Source organism: Saccostrea cucullata, unplaced genomic scaffold, assembly GCF_032062105.1.
Source record: "Saccostrea cucullata isolate Sc308-1 unplaced genomic scaffold, CSIRO_AGI_Scuc_v1 ctg484, whole genome shotgun sequence".
In the NCBI taxonomy this organism is placed as follows: Eukaryota; Metazoa; Mollusca; class Bivalvia; order Ostreida; family Ostreidae; genus Saccostrea; species Saccostrea cuccullata.
Window position 1 is genome coordinate 88,781 of NW_026931863.1, and position 19,525 is coordinate 108,305.

Consider the following 19,525-nt stretch of genomic DNA (forward strand, 5'->3'; position numbering starts at 1 on the left):
GTCCACAACTCCGTACATATAGATGACGTTTTTCGTCGTTGATTCCGATTTGATCACCTGTCTCCTTAATGTACGTATATGTAGTTAATTCCTCCTCATGGTAAATAATGTGAAAAAATTCTGCAAACCTTTAGCTCTTCAGAATTTTTGGTCATACTGAATATTCTTCTAGTTAGCTTTATGTCCCCTCTCATAACTGGTATACTGTTATGTTGTAAATTTTGAATTTACCGGGTGGCAGTAAATACAAAATTTACAAGTTAAATTTTGTATTTACTGCCACCCGGTAAATTATACACACACTGCGTGGCGGGAAAAAGGACAGAGTTAGGTCAACACATCTATCATATAACTAATGGCGACAGTGCAATTGACCAGAAGCATAGTTTTTACCGTGATTTTCCAAAATTCCTCAACGATGCAATAGACACCTGCTGTACTGATGATTATTTTGCATAAAGCTAAGCGATTTTTGTTTATTTTTGTATTTTGGTGTAAATTGAATAATGATAAATACTAATTGGCGCTGTGGAGTTTTCTTTGAACGAAATGTAAAAGCTTTTGTTACACAAAAAGCTTTTTTTTATTTTCAGAGGGAGTGGGATCTTCTCTTGAAAAGAATTTAGTCGTATTCTGTATAAATGTTATACTTTTTCTTGATAAAGAACAGATCATGTAGATATAGCGGCTTTATTTCTATAGGTCCTCAAAATATTCGATTCTTTTACTTTGATTTGAAAGGGGTGATTTAAAATTACTTTTAAGTACATTAAAATAATATATAAGAAAGGAAAGGTTGACTAAACAGAAAAAAAACACTGAGAGAGAGAGAGAGAGAGAGGTGCTCGACTCTGTCATATGATAACCATAATCTTTTTGACAGATAAGTTGGATCATTTTTCATCAGAATGTTGCTCTTTTTAAAAACATTGAGGTATTATTCAATAAATTCAGTACTATTGCGGCCGAGTTGTGTCAAGAGATCTAGAGATGCTAATTATGACTTATCTTGAATATTCTTTGTCAGAGCACAAGGATTAATATGGGAACTCTGAATAATCAAGATCAGAGCTCGGACCAAATTATTTTGATCGCATTACTATCCCATTATCTGTTATAGGCCCATATAATATTAACTGAAAATTAGCAGAAAATACAAATAAACAAAATTTAAAAATGTATGAAGCACAATATTTATTTCATCCATATAACAATTTTGCACACAAAATTGTAAACATGTATAAGTATAAAAAAAAAATTGTGGCAATAAAAATCGATTTGAAGGAAACTCAATATCTATGATAAAAAAATAAAAATTTGGGCTGAGCTAAATGATTAATATAATGCCAACATTAAAAAAAATCTAAATCTTGCTGTAAAATTATACAAGGTTAAAACATAATGTACAGGTAAGTATACTTCCATACGCACTGAAACAATACCAAATATTCAGGGAAGTTTAATGTTTCATAATTACAAAATAATATTATATGAACCCTGCGTACCAGTCTGTACCCTTGGAGCAAGAAGGTTGGAAAAGAGAGAAAACAAAAAACAAAATATGAATTTCTTGGCAAATGGAAAATAAATTCAGCATTCGACCAAGCCTTGAACATATTGATTGTTCAAACAGGCGCGTTTTCCCCCCCCCCCCCCCGAAATAGAATTTTTTGGTTTGGACCAAATTCTTTTCTAAAAATAGACTGTAATTTTTTTCAGGTAAGTTGGCTGCCCGTTTTCACAAATGATAATCCTTGCCTGTCAAATATTCAATAAGCTCTCGAAATAAGACCAAAAGTTATGCAACAATGTACATGTACACAATTAACAAATGGTACTAGTCTTATGGATAACAAACACACACACACACACCCTCTCAAACACAAAACACGCACATATACATACAAAAACCGTCATTTGTATTGCAAGGGGGATGAATGTACAAGATGTCGATGAGTGTAGCAGTATACATGTATTCCACTGTTTCAATGACGATGCCCTATCCCTTACAGCAGAGACATATAAAACCAAGGTTTTATATGTCTCTGCTTAGAGTTTTACCAGTTACATGTATTTTTTTAAAACTGGAAGCTTAAACTTCTTGGTTGAAATTTATATATGATATAAAATTTTAAAAATCCATGCATTTTACTTCAAATAAACAATTTAAAATATGGTCTCAAAATCTACTGCTTGTCCCAAGCATATTGTTACATGTACTTAAAAGTGTGGACAAGCAAACATTCTATAAACTTTCTACATATAGATGCATATATACACTACTATATTTACAGCATGCAAATAAAAGTAGTTAGGGTCTTAATAAGGATGATCTTCATGGATTTCCAACATTGTAAAATCTTAAATGTCGCATTATTATATGATAAATGATTACAATTTGGTTGAGAGGTCGGTATCATTATGTGGCGCGTAACCATTTGTAACCTCTTTCTTTTCTGACAGATCTATTTGTGAAATTTCTATGGACATGTTATGATTTCCTTCGTGTTGTAGCTTCTCATCCTGGGTTTTACAGAACTGTGCAATAAATTCCTCCTGAAAATTTGTTAAAAAAAAGAAAGAAAAGTTAAAATATATATTATTTTTGCTGCACTCTAAAAAGTACGGAAACTTGTAGTTTCACTATCGCGTCATGCTCCATCGAGGTTTGGATAGATTGATGACGATCTGGATCGATGATGGTGTGGTGATGAAGAAATAAGCGATCTGGGGATAACACGATGACAATGATACGTTGTCAGGGCAATGCCATATCGAGGATTTGATAGCAAGATGAAGCGAAAGCGCGATATCGATGACGATGAAACGATTTCAATATCGCGCCTTCATGCTATCGTACCATCGTCATCGCATGTCGCCACATCGCGCCATCAATGCTCGATAGTGAACTACGTGGCCCCATCCAGATTCCAGACAAAATGTCTAATCCTCTCCCCTTCTGGAGAAAGCTAAATAATTTCTAGGATAAGTACTGCATTCTACATGAACCTGTTCAATTTTCATTTAAAAAAATAATGATAATAATAATTCGGAAACAAAATATTTCAATATATTCTTCGTAGAAATATTTCTTCAGATGCAAAAGATTATGATCAAATACTTACATCACCATGCCTAACTCCACATCTCATTTTACGACGGAAAGACTCGGGTAAAAATGGCATAAATACATCAAAAAAGGGACAGATAACTCTAGGATCTATTTGTGACATTCTTTTGTGACCGCCTGAAAATAGACAAAAAAAAACGTTATGTCGTTATAATTGAAACTAATTGAAATCGAACATTTCACGGCTCCTACAAGTCTACACGATATATGGGCAACGGAAATAAAATGTTGATCTACCGATAAATAAAGTAAGTTAAAAGAAATTTTAGTAATCCATACGCATTGTTTGGGAACATGAACGTCCGGACTAATGAGACTTAACTGTATCTAAAGGCCAACGATGATGGAAAAGGGGAGGGGGTGTGAATGAAATTTAGTCAAACCTGTTATAAGACTGACAATGCTGCCAACAAAAAGTACAGTTATCACCGCTAGTCCTGTGTACCATATATATGACATCCGGTAAAGCAGAAAGTAGTCCCTGCCAATACAAAATAGGACACATTTTCATATTAAAAAATAATATCATAACACCCAAGTACTTTATAAAATTTACAGTGCTAAGAATCATTGTTTTGTAGTTACGTTTTCTAGTATTTAAAAGATAAAATATTTCAAAACTTTTGAATGAGATTGAAAGAAATATTTTGAGGTGGTGGGGGTCCAAATACTAGTAATCTTACTCTGGTGGTTTTACCACTGCCGGGTTGGTGCTGGCAAGCACAGCGGAAGTGGTTGGGGCGAGAGTGGTGGCCACTCCCCTTAACGCATTGATGGCTGTCATGTTGCATCCTGCGGTTGTCAGAGGAGACTTAGGGGTAACCACCACATTATTCAGAGAAGTTCCGAGACCAATCCACGCCACAAATGCCAGAGATGTCAAAATACCTACGGTTCCTCCCTATTCTCAATATATTGTACGTAAGAAATTAATTATCATACTTGCAACTTCGTATTCGTGTAAAAACAAAGTAAGGTCAACGAAATAAAAAAAGGTACTAAATTGTTCAAATGGAAAAGGCTGAATATTTTCCAAACGGTCCATCAAACTAATATTAAATTTAAAAAGGCACATGCATTTTTCAAAATTATCTTTTTAAAAATACCTTATTTTTCGATTTTCAAAACAGATAAACTGCTAAAGATTAACATGATTTTCTACTTTATTATCATCGCAATAATATTTCCCTCAACAAATTTTAGCATCCTTCTATAACGTGAAATTTCGGGGATGTCGCCAGTGTGTTAAATATTCAGAGTTGTTCCATTAAAGTATAATTTCATACCCATGCGTTTCCCCAAGGGCACAACATTCCGAAGGTAAACAAACCCAGAAGTGGGCCACCAAGTATACCGAACAGGACGTAGGCCAACTGTACAAAGAAAACCAAATATTTAATAACTCCCATATTTAGAAAAAAAAAATGCAAAGTTCAGTCAGTTTTTATATCATTTCTTTTATATACCTAACAAAATGGTATTTTTTATTGGCTTCAAATAAAAAAAAAAGCAACCTGTTTTTAAAGATTCATAAGAAAAGAGTATACATATACAAGTGATTACCAGTAGTCAGCGATATAAGATTCTAAAACATGTAGGATTTGATATTTTTTTTTTTTATTTGGTTACTGTTTTTTGTAAAATTTTAATATCAGCTCATCGGTGCCATATGCTGAATGCACAAAAATCGAACAAATGTATTTGTTTTTGAGCAAGCATTGCAATTATACCGACTAGCTAACAACATTCATATTTATTATAATGTTTAGCTAGGATTTAAAATTTCATTTATAGTTTAAATAGATATTTTTTTATTTACGTGAAGAGTACATAAATTCTGCTCTTTTGGCAAAATATTCATGCTGAATCAGTTTTCAAATAATCTAAAAATCACCTTTCAAGTTCATGCGCAAAAGATTACATGCAAAACGTACTGGGTACGTTCAGAATTCAAATAAATCTACATTTACATGACTTTTAAATTTATGAAAGCTTGCTTTGTAAAAAGTAAAGTACATGTACTTTATAACTGCCAGTTCCCCACAAATATTTCTAGTGTATAGTGAATGTACTTAATTTAATGTAAACCGTGTATTCGAATCTTGCAGAGAGAAAGATAAACTCACTTAAAAATTAATTCTCGTACATTGACATAAAAATGTTAAAAAAGAAAATTAAGAATTACCTGTAGAATAGCACCAAGCTCTGAGACGAAATACGCTAACGCCAGACAAACTAGACCACAACCCACCACTGTGGAACATTAAAATATCCAAGTCAATATAGCTATTTATCGCATGTTATTCAGAAAAAAATGGAATAAAAATTATTTAAAAAATAGCACAATTGAATAAAACTAATACATGCATACAATAAATATTTTCATTCAATGGCCTAAATATATGATTATTATAAAATAAAATTAAGATGGTTTACCTGTAGCTTTGGAAAATAAGGTAGCTGCACGACCCGAGATTTTCTTACAAAAATATGGCTTAACAAAATCCTCAAGTAGGACAGCGGCCACGGCATTGAGTCCAGATGAAATAGTACTATAGAGAACGCAAATTCAGGTATACAAGAAAAATTGCAGGATTTTTCTCTTCAGAAACTGTCATATGAATTTACAACGACAAAATAATACCTTAAGCTTCCGCTGAAGACACACGACAAGACTAATCCTGGCAATCCATGCAAATGGCCCAACAAATCCATAGTAAAGAGAGGAATCAACTTTGAAAAAAGAAAACAAAAATTCTTATTAATTCTAAATCAACACAGAATACTATGATTCTGGAAATGACCAAGAAGTTCACTACAAGTGTACTCAACTAAAGGGTCGATGGCGCAATTAGGCAATGATGATGAAGCAATGGCGCGATAACGATGATGTGACGGCGCGATGATACAATGACGATAGTGTGATAGCACTTTTGAGCTATAGTGAACATCGCTTCATCGTCATCGTATTATCTAGCTGCAGATCTGTAGCGTTATTGTTTTATATATATGTCTTTGACCATAACGGTCAGAGACAAAATTATAAAACCATAACGCTACAGATCTGCAGCTACGTTTTATCGTGTCATCCCTATTGAACCATCGCGCTTTCGCTTCATAGAGCCATCGCATCAATATCAAATTGTCGCGCCTTAGCATTATTGTCATCGTGTTATCGCACCATCGCTTCATCGTCATCGCACTATCATGTCAACGCCCTATCGACCCAAACCTCGATTTTACGATGAAGCGATAGTGAAATACATGGGTCTATCCGGATTCCAAGGTATACATAGCTTAATTTATTAAATAATATCAATCCACTTACTTGGTCAGTTTTTTTGATAACTCCAATACTGACGGGATCACATGTGGAATAAAATGCATACATAACGACCCCAACAGAACACACAAGAGACAGGATGATAAACATGCCGGGAAAGTTCAGCCATATTGCTCTGAAACGTAAAAGTCGAAGAACTAATAGAAGTGAGAAACGCGATTCTAGATTGACAGATGTAGTGTTTTTTGTACAAACATATTTTTTAATTTTTTTTGTTTTTATACGTTTTTCGTGTTTTAATGTGAGTTTGCCAGACGGTTATACCCTTCAGTATCAACATTTTATATTCGATCTGGAACTGCAACATTTGCCAACGCCATCTTATCAGGAAGTAAAACAACGAATCATTCACAAAAAGGTCGACCATCATCTAATTCACATATGCCCTATCTCCTTCACTTTGCAAACTCAATCCACCTAACTTTGTGGGAGAGGAAGTGCGGACCAACAAAGAAATTGCTCTGACTAGACAATGGACCAAGGCGAGGAGAGACACAATGATGTTGGCCAACAATGCCAACTAATCACTGAATGAGATAACTGATGAAAAATGATCATCATGACATGGAACCAAAAGAACTTTTGGTAATAGGTTAGAAAATGGAACTGTCTTGCCAAAGATAACAATTAGTCAATCAATATAAAAAAAAGAGACAAGCAGATAAGAAAGTTAAAGTTAATGCAAGGTAACTTAGGTATTTCTTTTTTGTCTCAAAAGAAGAGGAAGTTGATAAAATGTCCTCATTAATTCGGTCTCCCTGGCAATTTAAAAACCACAAGTACGCCAGTATGTGATTGGGAAAGGTATGCTAGAACACTATTTGTTCAAAAGTCGCCTTATGAAAACCACCATACACAGCTGTATTAATAGGTTTATATTCTACATATGAACATTGATCGAATACCCCGGTATCACAATGGACCTGCATGGGGTTCCATCAACTCCTCTGAAAATGGAATGGTTGAGGACAGAGAATTTATTAATTGAATGGAAAAGGCCCTAGATTCTAGGATGCTTGGTGTCTACTGCCATAGCAGTTCATCAGGCAACAGAGGTGATGGCAATATCAAGGCCGGATCGGTTTGGTTACACTGTACAGTGGCCAACACACAACTGAATTCAGGACCATTTTGCCATTTGTACTTCCCAGGACGACATATTTTAAATCTTAAATAAATTTTTGCAAGCCGGTTGTACGAGCGTCATACTAGTACAATGGCCTTCAGAACCCGGACATCACTGTACTCAAATTCTCATGAATTCAAATTGAATTTAAACAAAACCATCAAAAACTCTTTTTCATAACAAATTGGCTTTTTGATGTATTTTTCAATGCTGCAGTATTGTTCACGAACACGCACAAATAATAAAAAATTAAAGTTATTCATCAGATTGTAGTAAGATAAACTTTTAGAGCATATATTTTTGGCATATTGAAAAAGATGATTGATAGACGTGTATTAAAGAAGATGAGAAGTCTATTTATAGCTTACGTCCTGGCATGCTTCACTGATGGAACCGATATGGCGCGCTGAACCTGAGCTTGGTTGATTCCGTAAATCGCCATCCAAAAGAATCCACCACCTACGATTACATTCCACGTGGTGTGTCGTACTGAAGGGTCCGGATCAAATCTACAAAGACAGACAGACGGACGGATGTGTTTATTAGTTTTTTCTTCTTTTTAATATGGAACTAAACTGAAAACATATTTCTTATGCCAGTTGAAAGGCGCTTAAACAAGCTTAGATTGCAACCATATACATTACAATATTATTAGTTTTTTTAAAGGACAACCCCAGCATAAGAAAACGGATATAAAATTTCACGTTAATGTAGCAGAAACTGCTTGAAGTTTGAACACGTTTCAAATGCCTATAAGGTAGAAAATCACATGATTTCCGATACTGACTCAAAGAAGAGGATCCGTTGGTTTCTTTCGGCAATATCCCACGCCACATCCAGTCCGCCAAGCTTCATACTTCCGGAAATCAACAAGGCCAACATCCCAGCAAACATAACCAACATTTGGAATGAATCTGTCCACACCACGGCCTTCATCCCTCCCTACAACAGCGAAAACAGTTATCATACTTGGCAGAACAACGACCTAAAAAAAGTAGTTTCATATAATTTACAGAAAATAGCCAGAGGTTTTACGATTCTCGTTTAATTTTTAAAAATATAAATTTATTTCTCTGTCACTGCCAAGATGCAATGTAAAATCGGAGTTCAGATTTTTTGGTCTGCTTGTCTTCCTGCTTGGCTCTCCAACAAAACTTTAACTCTGGCCATAACTTCAGACAGGTTGAGCTATAGGGCTTTCTTGTTTCAAATGTGTATTTTTCTTCTGACTTTTTTTCGAATATCAAGATTTTTGACCTCATGACCTCGACTTACGATTATGATGCATACTGTTATAATTTTAACCTTGGGCATATTTTGAATGATTGGCTCTTGATCTTTCTTATTTCACAACCAATCATTGGATGCCAACATTTTTTACCCCATGATCATGACCTAGGACATTTACGTGTTAATGAAAAACTGTTACCTCGTTTTTGAGCTGCCATTGTGATACGGGGGCATAAGTGTTTCAAAAACACATATTTTTTACTTAATGCAAATTAAACCTAATGCACTTTAAAAGACTTACTAGGGTCGTGTAGAAAATACAGACGAGTCCGACCGCAATTATGGAACCCCATAATGACAATCCTGTCACTGAAATTAATATGAAAAAATATAGCATCGATTTTTTTTACTAGCTCAAAATTAAAACATGACCAATATCATTATGCGTATGCTTTTGGGATTCACTCACCTGCATTCAGGGCTAAGGATGGACCATACAGCACAACTGACATATAAAGCAACTGGAAAAGAATCATTGAAAGAAAAGTAAACAAGACTAATAATCATTGAGTATTATTTTTATGACATCTTAATACTGAAGTTCCGGAGTATAGTCTGAATTTTTCTTATATTTTCTTAAAGTGCACTTCCATCAGAATCGAATCTGTGACTTGCTCCTTAAACAGTGACCTATGAAAATATGAATTGGAAAATAATGACAAAAATTGCGATTGTCTTCAGCAACTGTATCATATATTTAGCTTACCATCCAAAGGAGGTAGATGATGGAACCAACCACGCGACAAATGTGGCCAAAGCGCAGTTCTATATACTGTAAAATTGAAAATAAAAATCCGACATATAAAATATATATACATTAATATACTTATATCGTACATATACTTACAAATAAAGCTGATTTTTTTGTTTCTTTGTTTTTGTTGTTTGTTTTTTAAGGTAAAAATATAACGTCCGAATTTTTTCACTTTCATTAATATACGCTATATGCTATCAATTTATATGTACAAATTGGAAAGTGATTTTAAACTTCGTACATGTACACTGAAAATCATAGCACATGATTGACACGTTCGTTAAAAATTGAAATTAACAAACGATTAATTAAATAATAATCATATGGTTACATTTGCAACTCTTTAATTATAGTTTATTGCTTTGTTTCCATTTGAATTCATACGAAATACATTGTTATGATATGTAAATGTTGGGGGAGGGGGTTTACACTGGAATTTCCATACTTTAGCAAAAAATGAAAATCCCAGTGTAAATTTATTACGCAAATTTATTAGCATCATATAGTGATACGCAGAAGAAGCAAAACCAGTTATATGCAGCAAAATTTTACAAAACCATTCAAATGAATAAATCTCGTGAGACTTTAACAATGGTTATCTGTATGAATTTTTCATGAATACTGAAATATTTTTAAATTGACTTAAGTTTGCAGATATAGGATTTCTGAGAAGAAAACGTGTCCTGTAAATTGAAATCTGTTACATTTCCATGTATTATAAAAAAATAAAGTCATACCAAAAATATTATACAAATGCTGTCTTCATTATAAAGCTATGCAACTCGCCTGCTATAGCATCATTAAACTCAAAGATAAATCTATTAAGATCGGTCAGACAATTTTATGCATACAGTATTTGAATTTCCATCTGCATATATCACTACATGCATGTTTTTCCATTCAAGGATGTAAAGTTTGTCAGTATACAATTTTAATATCTGCTAAATTTAGTAAATAATGCTACTTGACCTGCAAACGCGAGTAACTTTTGCTACTCGTTCTGCAAACGTGAATAAATTTTGCTATGCATTCTGCAAATACAAATAAATCTGCAAGCGTGAATAAATTTTGTAAATTTACTCATGTAAAAGGGCCATTTGCACCTAGTCTAACTAGGTTGTTATGTTTATTTTGGACGAAAAATACTAGTACTCGAATACAAATCTTGCTTATCTACGTTCACATGCGCCAAAATTCATCCGGGTACGGAATTCTAGATTGAGATCTTTTGCAAAAGTTTGGGAGATTTACTGATCTATGAAGGTCTAGCTACCGCATTTCCAAAAATTAGATCAAATCCTTCCGCATCGTACACATGTATACATAACTTTTGCAACAGTAAAGAGTATTACAGCTAGATTTTTTTTTTCAAAATGAAAATTCATCTCAACAATAGTGTTATAAAAAATTAATCCACATATGAATGGAAAATGCCTGGTCAAGGTGAATGTACCTGTTGTATTTATTTTGCTACCATATTATTCACCAGACACATCGATATTGGCGTAAAAAAATCCACTTTGAGATGATGTCTAAATAAAACAGTGATTCGTGTATTTAATAAAGCGACAAAATTTTAATCTACTGAATAAATATTGTATGAGTAGAGGGAAAAAATTAGACATATTCTTTAATGACATTTTAAGACTATGCATAAATTAATAAAAAATTATAAGAGGCCGTGTAGTTTACACGTACCGATTTGTAAGGATTCCCTTGAACAGTAAAAGAAGGGATTAATCATTTTTATAGACCTTGAATAATTGTGTCAATTATTTTTTCATACTTGGCATTGGCTAACAATTCATATTTTAAAATGGATAGACTTACGATTTAAGGAAAAAATTGAAGGGGGGATTGAGTAATAAAAGTTTGTACTTCTATTTGTCGCCCGCGTTGCGCAGTGGTTCAAGTGTCTTCTCTTGAATCGTGAAGTAAGGAGTTGACTGTTAATTACGTCGAGGGTTCAAATAAAATCCCACAAGGGGGCATGGAAAACAGTCGGTCGGATGAAACCATATAAACAAAGGTTCCATTTCCCAGTAGGTGCCGATACGAAAATACCTGTCTGCTCAATATTAATTTGCAGCCCTCCACCCGCAAATGGTGGCGTCTCCATATGAGTGAAAAATTCTCAAGTGGAACGTTTAAACAAAAGATAAATAAGCAAATAGACTTCTATGACATAACGTTTTGAGCACCTTTTGTCCTTTATCAATCTAGTTTTTTTGGATAAACTCACTAACATGTCACGCTCGCTTTGGTCCTATACATCTAAATGTTTTGTTGCAGTCTAATGTTCGTCAGATGAAAAGATCTAATATACTTATAAAATGCTCTTCTTTCTCATCTTGAGGGTTTGCAACAAAGTTGAAAATGGGAAAATATTTTGGCCCTCAAAACATTAAATGGGTGGTGGTGGCATACTTTCTGGTGAAAAAGGTTACTTTCTGGCAGAAAGGTAATGTTATTCGAAACATCAGGCACAGACAGGAAAAACTTTTTGTGGGGAATAACCCGTTTGTGACGCAGATAATGGCCCTAATCGTCGTGTCCCTAGCACTTTCATGACTTTCTCATCTTAAAGAGTTTGTTGTATATTAAGCAGTTGCACTGAGATGAATTTCCGAACAGTAGTGTACCGGTAATTCAAACACGTCTAGACGAGCTATCGGAGGAACAGTCTGGTGCATAAAAATGCAGGTGGTTTTCAACCCAAAGTGTACAAATAAACGTCTCTATTTTCTTCTAAAGTAAGTTGGGGTACATGTATGCAATCAGAGTGCATAAAATCTGAGAACGGTGGTAATTTATAGAACTATACCTGGTATTTCATATCATATTTGTTTGCTTTTGAGCCTCGAAAAAGGGTTTAGTTTTTCGGCTTGCTCTAGGTCTCGTGTGTCCTTTTAATAAGTCGGTATAAAATCTGCAGGAATATAACGCATGTGAGATGTACAGGTCAATCAGTATTCTTTATTTTCCCTAAAATGTAATGCAATGCAATACCTGATCGGTTAAAGATGGGTACATAGTGAATTCGTTCTTGAAATTATAATACATTGTAGCTTCTATAAAAGACTGTTATCTTTTTCGTACTAGGAGCAACCAACATTTTTCATACATTTTTTGATATTCAAAAAATACAGTTGAATACAAATATGACGAATTTCCAAGATATCTCAGAGTCCATCTTACATATATACAATGTACATGTATGTATTTACATGAACTAAGCGAGTTCGTTTATTTACTTTTCGTTGTTTTTTTTTCCAATGCAGCATGTTTACAAACACTTTACCAGGACTTTTGAATGGCTACTTTACATCCGGAAATACTCTATAACCGAGTACGTTATAAAAGAAGATTGCAAATTCATGTACATTGTATTTACTGAACAGGGTACAAGGGTTAGGGTTACAGTAAGTGTTAGGGTTAGTATTAGGGTTAGGGTAAGCTTAAAGGTTACGGTTAAAATAAGAGTACGGGTTAAGCTACAAGGGTTAGGGCCTAGGGTACCTTAGTATTAGGGACTTTAGGGTTACGGTAAGCTTGAGATTACGATTAAAATAAGAGTAAGGGTTAAGCACTTAAGCTTCGAGGATTAGGGCTAGGGTTACAGCGAGTTAGAGCTTGGGCTAGGGTAAGCATTAGGGTTAGGGTAAGGGTAAGCTTTGGGTTAGAATAAGAGTAAGGGTTAAGCTGTAAGGGTTAGGGTAAGAGTTAGGGTTAGCGTTTAGGATTAGAGTTATATAGGGCTATAAATTCTGACCAATCTGATGACCATATAAACTAATGCCCTATAAATTATCATTACTGGTTTTCAAATCGTGAGATGAGCATTTGCTAGTTTTGACATTTTATGGATAAATAAATAAATATTTTTCCGCACCCGATCGTGGAGTCCAAGTTCTACATGATTTTGGGTTCGTTGAAACAAAACAGCTTTTCTAGTCCATTCAACGGACTTTTAATATCAAAAGACCTTAAAGCAGGTAATACATAACTGTGCATGAAATGCCTTCCAATAGTTGCAGTCATTTGAACAAATGTTTCGACTATTACGACAAACATTGGGAGAGGGGGGGGGGGGGGCATCCATATAATTATTCAAAGGAAGCAAAAGGGTGGGGTGGGTGGGGATGGAGGTGTTCGGGAGACATGTATTTATGCAACCAGCAGGTTTGATGCAGGATGTCGGATAATACTTGATTGATCGAAAATAATGTAAATCTCTTCAATACATAGCACGTGAGTATCAGGACAAACATTTTGTATCTGATTCTTGAAAATCTATAATATATTGATAAAAAAAAAATGAAGTAATTTTAACTAAATGTTTTGAAAAGGGTGTTTTATTATTGAAATTAAACGTTCACGTTTCTTTTCTATACATGCAATACTACAGTAAAATCCTTCAGTGTTTATAATAAATAGATTGTCAGCCTTTGACATCCACCTGTGTCATTTAGGGGTAATATATGCCGACCTTACATGTACATACTAAAGGAGACGAGCAGGCGCGTAGCCAGCATGGAAATGATGTGTACGCAGAAAACTGTCGGGGGTCTGGGGGCTGCCCTGCGGCCCCCAGTGGGTCCAGGGCAAAGCCCGGGTGGGAGCCCAGGGGCAAAGCCCCCGGAAGCTCCTGGATTTTACGAAATTTTTCAGTCATTTTCTCGCAAAAGAAATCACGATAATATCACTTTTCTCGAGCAAACACTTTGCTATATAAGTTATACTGCTTCCATTGTTACTTTGGGAATAGAACGATAATTTATCAAATTAATTTACGCATATATAGGTATTGGAAAAAAGTTTCAAAGTGTATCAAGATAAAACAGAGTAGCAATTTCAATATCGTTATCATTGGAGTCGTTATCATTGGAGTTTAAATATTTCAAAATATAAACGGGGGTGTTGTTGTCTTTTGATTACCTTCATATTTGATGACTGAAACGATTCGAGAATGCTTCAATTATAATATAATTCATTAAATTGGTAACATCAGTAAAAGAAGCTATATTATTATTTATTTTGTTCACCATAATTTAAATTGTCTACCGACATTTATTCATTACCTCTATGGAAATTAAAAATCTTGGATAGTCGTCCAAGACCTTTGTAACTTTTTTCTTTCGATCAAAGTCCCTTAGATCGCTTTCCTTATCAAATATTTGTCCGGATAATCATGATTACGCGGATTAACAGTTGAACAGTTTGGTTCAACATTTTTTTTCTCAAGGATGTTGAAAGATGTTTTTGGAATTGATTTTATAAAGGACTAAATTTGAATGTGCAGACATGCTGAAAAAAAATTGAATCGAAACAATAAGACGCAAAATACTTTGAAACATGGGTAGTGCCTCTTTTTCTCTTTCTATTTCTTTTTTTCCTTCTTTTCTGTTATCCCTCTTTCTTTCTTTCTTTTTTTTTGGAAAATGATGTGTACGCACTTGCGTACTTGCGTATAGGCAGCTACGCGCCTGACGAGTGTGTTTTAGGGTTGTTTATTTATTACTTACACATTTTATTCTTTTGAACGACTCCGCACAGCTCATGTAAGTATATAAATATTGTGAAATAAGGATTGTCTATGAAAGAAAGGTGTTTGACACAGAATTCGCGTAAGCACACGTGTCTGTCCAATAATGAGTCTAAGAAAATTCAAAGGATATATATAATGGTTATCACCAGTTCACGTATGAATTAATGAATAAAAAATAAATTTGATTTGGGTGAATCGTTGATTAACATATGTTAATTGTGAGTATAAATATAACCCACCATTCATCTCTGTCTAAGACGACAAACTAATATACGACAAGATTATACATAGAAACGTGGAAAATACACTGGAAAACAATATTGCTAATTTAATGGCATTTTAGATTTGTTTTAAAATAAAACCTAATTTTATAAAGTTGAAAAAGGAGAAAATAAATATTTTCACGAAAATGCCAAGACATATAAGTTTTATTACATATGGCCTTGTTAAATGTGCCTTTTGAAAAAGATGCCACTTAAATGTATAAGGCCATTGGACCAAAATTCTGAGGTGAATATATATTGAAAAGGGTACCAAATAAAGAAGCAGATAAGTTACCTGAAATACACTGGTTATTTCCAGCTGATAGAAGACGGGTACAAAGATGTGGGCGGTTCCTGCGGCTGAGATGATGAACCCGATGGAAATCCACCAGTACATAGTATTATTGGTGTACACCTCGGCCGGGGTACCCAATAGGGTGATGGCGGATATGAAACTAGACAAGAGAGATAATGCCACAGGAAAGGTCTGCATCGATCGTCCAGCCAAAAGAAACTCTTTTTCATCCGTCTTTTTCCTGTCTTTGATGGCATAGTATAATCCAATAGACGCCGAAACCAACAGAGTTAAACCAAAAACTACGTAATCCACAATATCAAACGTCACTTGTTCACGTTGCTCAAAAATATATTCGTAATCTCTTTCCATTTTTGGTAAATTTCAGTGAATTCCTTCAAAAATCTATCTGTAAGAAAGCATAAAATTTCTTATAGCCGTGCGTATGCGAGTGAGCAAAAAGATGTCAAATCGCACCGTTTACCTTTGAAGAATGAATTAGGGGATTTTCCGCAAAAATCGGTCAAGCAAAACGACTGGAGCAAAATTTGACAGTCAATAACGTGTTTGTCACACACCCAAAGCTCTGTCAGGGACAAAATAAACAGAAATGACGGTCAATAGTTGAGAAACCCCGTTAAAATGTTGTTAGTCGCGTCGAAAAGTACAAATGCATACCTGTGTAAATAATATTAAAAGCCTTCACCTTTCCTTAGGTATCCTCAGGATAGATATTTCAATACCACGATAATAAATCATGTTTTCCTAATTGATGGGATAAGAAAGATGTATAGGCACTCATCATTGACATCTAATGGACAAATGGACACTTCTTTCCCACTTCAATATATTTGCCTATGTTTTCAAGCTGATTTAAAGGCATATAAAAACTAAAATGCTACAATTTGGTAAGTACGCCTTCAAAAAAATGACATTTGTCATACGTCTTGCAAATTAGGGATAGTTTTAAATATGGTTTATCATTATGACTGTGAGAAAATTGTAATAATGTAAAAATTAATTAAAACACAGGAGCGTATTTTAATTAGTCAAGGGCCAAGACCAAAAACTGAGAACAGACCTAAGTCAAAATTTCAGTTATAACTTTTGAAATTAATTCTAATATTAATAATAATAACAACCATGCTTTCACAAAGACATGTACTTCGTAATACTACAAACTCGCCCCTTTTAAACCATTTTTTGTTACTACCTAAATTTTAATTTAGATTTTAGTCTATACTTGGGACCAGGATAATTTTTTTTTTATCAGAACACATTAATTGAAAAAGGCTTATTTTAATTGATGACATATCCTCAAAATATGAGTTTGATTTATTTGATAATAAATGTCTACACTGAGCACGGTATTCTTAATGTATAAATTTGATCGATCGTTATTTTTTATTTTTTTCTCTCTTGTTTTACACATGAAAAGTTTTATTGATATTTATGACAAATACTTGGCTCGATTGCATATCTTATAATTTTGTTTACATTTGAACCCTTCTCATAAATTCAGTTATCAGTATTACTTAGAAATCTCTTGTCAAAGATAACATTGTGAAATAAACAAATTTATAGCATCCTAATCTTTATATGCACATATTTTACTCCTTATCTGGGTAATTAATACTTGAATTTCGTTCCTTAAGTAGTATTGGGGGGGGGGGCACTGAGTTCCCCCCTTTTCACACTTTTTTCCAAACATAACCTTTAACTTTAAAAAAAATTTGAATGGACCCCCCCCCCCCATTTTTGTTTCGTTGTAGCATAGTTATGGTAAAGTATTAATAAATTTAAAATCTATTGTGAAAAAAAGTTGGAACATTTCCCCCCTCCGAAAAAGGATTTTCTTCAAGATTGGAAAGTTTTATTTTTTTTCTTGATTATTTTTTTTTTAGAAAAGTTCATTTTTTTTCTCTTATTGGCCCTTTCAAAATCGAAACTACGTGGCTGAAGCTAAAACAATGCTTCTGATTTTAGGACACCGAATTGGAAAAGTCAAACTCGATCATATTACAATTTTCAGTAACAGTGAGATCATCTTTACTAGCCCAGGGTTGCCTATATCACCAGGGTACTCTCCTTAAAGGATCAGAAACCTTGGCCAGTGGAATTTTTTAAAAGAGATATATACCATTGAGTTTAATATCTTAAAATTTTATTTCATTTCAGCTTGACCTAGTATCTTGTTTACCGAAAAAATATAAGATAGGGTCTTTTAATATAATTTCAAAAGATGGTGACGAACAAACAATCCTAATACTGTACTAAAATATTAAGTTCGGTTGCAAAAAATAATCTGTTATCTAATTTATTTTTTTTTTGGACATAAACTTTCAATTGTTTTACTAGAGGAAAAAATGTACGAAATTAAACTTATTTATATACATGTAATTCCAATTGATGACGACCAAAACAAGCCCACTACAGTAACTATAGTTAAAAGTTCCGGTTGCAAATAATAAACTTATCTCTTTGGCACATCAACTTTTGCCCCTAGGAGTCGGATTTACCAAAAAATTTAATTAATTAAAACATGCCTATTGATGTTCCTTTAAAAGGTTCTGTTTAAGAGAAATCGTTTGGTCCTGTTTGATTCACTCCATTATAATCAATCACTTTACTTACAAGTATTTCACTCACCTTTTAATTTTGCACCTGTAAGGTAAATGACCGAAGTAACATCCACCCGCGCAAATTATGCCACGTTTATGACGAGACAATGTTTAAAAGATAGCACTGAAATATCAGTTTATTTTGATAGTATATACATATGTAGTCCTATATCCCGGTGTTTTACGACAAGGATACATATACTATCGGGTTTATTGCCGTTTATTCAACAAAGCCTCTTAAGTTATACACGGCTTCTTTGTCATGTAATCCTGTATAATACATGCTGTTACTGTCGTGGGTATGAATTATCTCCCAGTAATTGGGGTAATAAGCAGCCACAGTATGAATGGACCGTGAAAGATAAAGGCTAGACGTAAAAGGTCAAGGATGAATTTAACCTGTTCAGTTTAAATGACATTAATATCGCTAACTCCTATTTGATTCACAAGGAGATAATAATGAAAAAATAACCCCCCCCTTCTCTCTCTCTGTTTACATTGACAGGTCGCCCATGTAGGCACTAATGGGCGGCGGAACGGGTAAAAGAAAGACGTAAATTTTCAATTTTTGCGACACCTTATTTTCACGAGATATATCCTAATATAAACTCATTCTTTATTAGCGAGCGAAAATTTGAATTGTGGTAACTGCTCTATACCATCTTTAGGAATACTCATGTACGCAAGAAAAATATTTTCGCGATCAAACTGTCACGCGTAATTTATACACAAAGATAAAGTGTTCACGAACAAGAGGCCCAGGGGCCACATCGCTCACCTGAGCACATCGGCTAGGAAGAAGCACAGATCAGGTCAGAACTGAAAAGTTTACTGAAAGGGTTTACTAAAGATGTCTAAAGATAGGTTTTTCCTTTATTTTTCTATGTAAAACTTTGATCGACCTTTGTGGCCCCACCCTATCCCTGGGGAAGGGGGAGGGGGTTTATGATTTGAACAAACTAAAATCTACACTAAGGAGGATGATTCCTTATAAATATCACTAATCATAGCTTTGAAGTACTTGAGAAGAAGATTTAAAAACATTTCCCTATATATTCCTATGTAAAACTTTCATTGGCTGTTGTGGCCCCGCCTTACCCCCGGGGGTCATGATTTGAACGAATTTGAATCAACACTACCTGGGGATGATTCCAC

General features: G+C 34.2%; 1 protein-coding gene across 2 annotated transcripts; it reads right to left on the reverse strand.

The window, feature by feature from the left end:
• Window positions 1-1,243: 1,243 nt before the first annotated feature.
• Window positions 1,244-18,571, reverse strand: LOC134233751 (sodium-dependent multivitamin transporter-like). Of its 2 annotated transcripts, XM_062715751.1 has the most exons (16): window positions 18,399-18,571; window positions 15,750-16,158; window positions 9,596-9,661; window positions 9,299-9,350; window positions 9,131-9,198; window positions 8,387-8,541; window positions 7,968-8,108; window positions 6,459-6,588; window positions 5,775-5,863; window positions 5,567-5,682; window positions 5,316-5,383; window positions 4,417-4,503; window positions 3,814-4,031; window positions 3,514-3,611; window positions 3,126-3,247; window positions 1,244-2,556 (listed from the first exon to the last, which is right to left on the reverse strand). In XM_062715751.1, exons 2-16 carry the CDS (start codon window positions 16,119-16,121, stop codon window positions 2,392-2,394), a joined length of 1,947 nt encoding a protein of 648 aa, XP_062571735.1. In that variant the 5' UTR covers window positions 16,122-16,158; window positions 18,399-18,571; the 3' UTR covers window positions 1,244-2,391. The 2 variants fall into 2 exon arrangements, with proteins under 2 accessions (XP_062571735.1, XP_062571734.1); XM_062715750.1 differs by lacking the exon at window positions 18,399-18,571 and having other exon boundaries at window positions 15,750-16,394.
• Window positions 18,572-19,525: the final 954 nt, after the last annotated feature.

What these genes read in the sequence shown, in the direction of transcription:
- LOC134233751 (XM_062715751.1), bottom strand. Translation starts at nt 16,121, where the DNA reads ATGGAAAGAGATTACGAATATATTTTTGAGCAACGTGAACAAGTGACG. An exon ending in TTATCAAAAAAACTGACCAA is followed by an intron (nt 5,864 to 6,458) that starts GTAAGTGGATTG and finishes CTTTTTTCAAAG; the next exon opens with TTGATTCCTCTCTTTACTAT. An exon ending in CATTGTCAGTCTTATAACAG is followed by an intron (nt 3,248 to 3,513) that starts GTTTGACTAAAT and finishes GTCTATTTTCAG; the next exon opens with GCGGTCACAAAAGAATGTCA.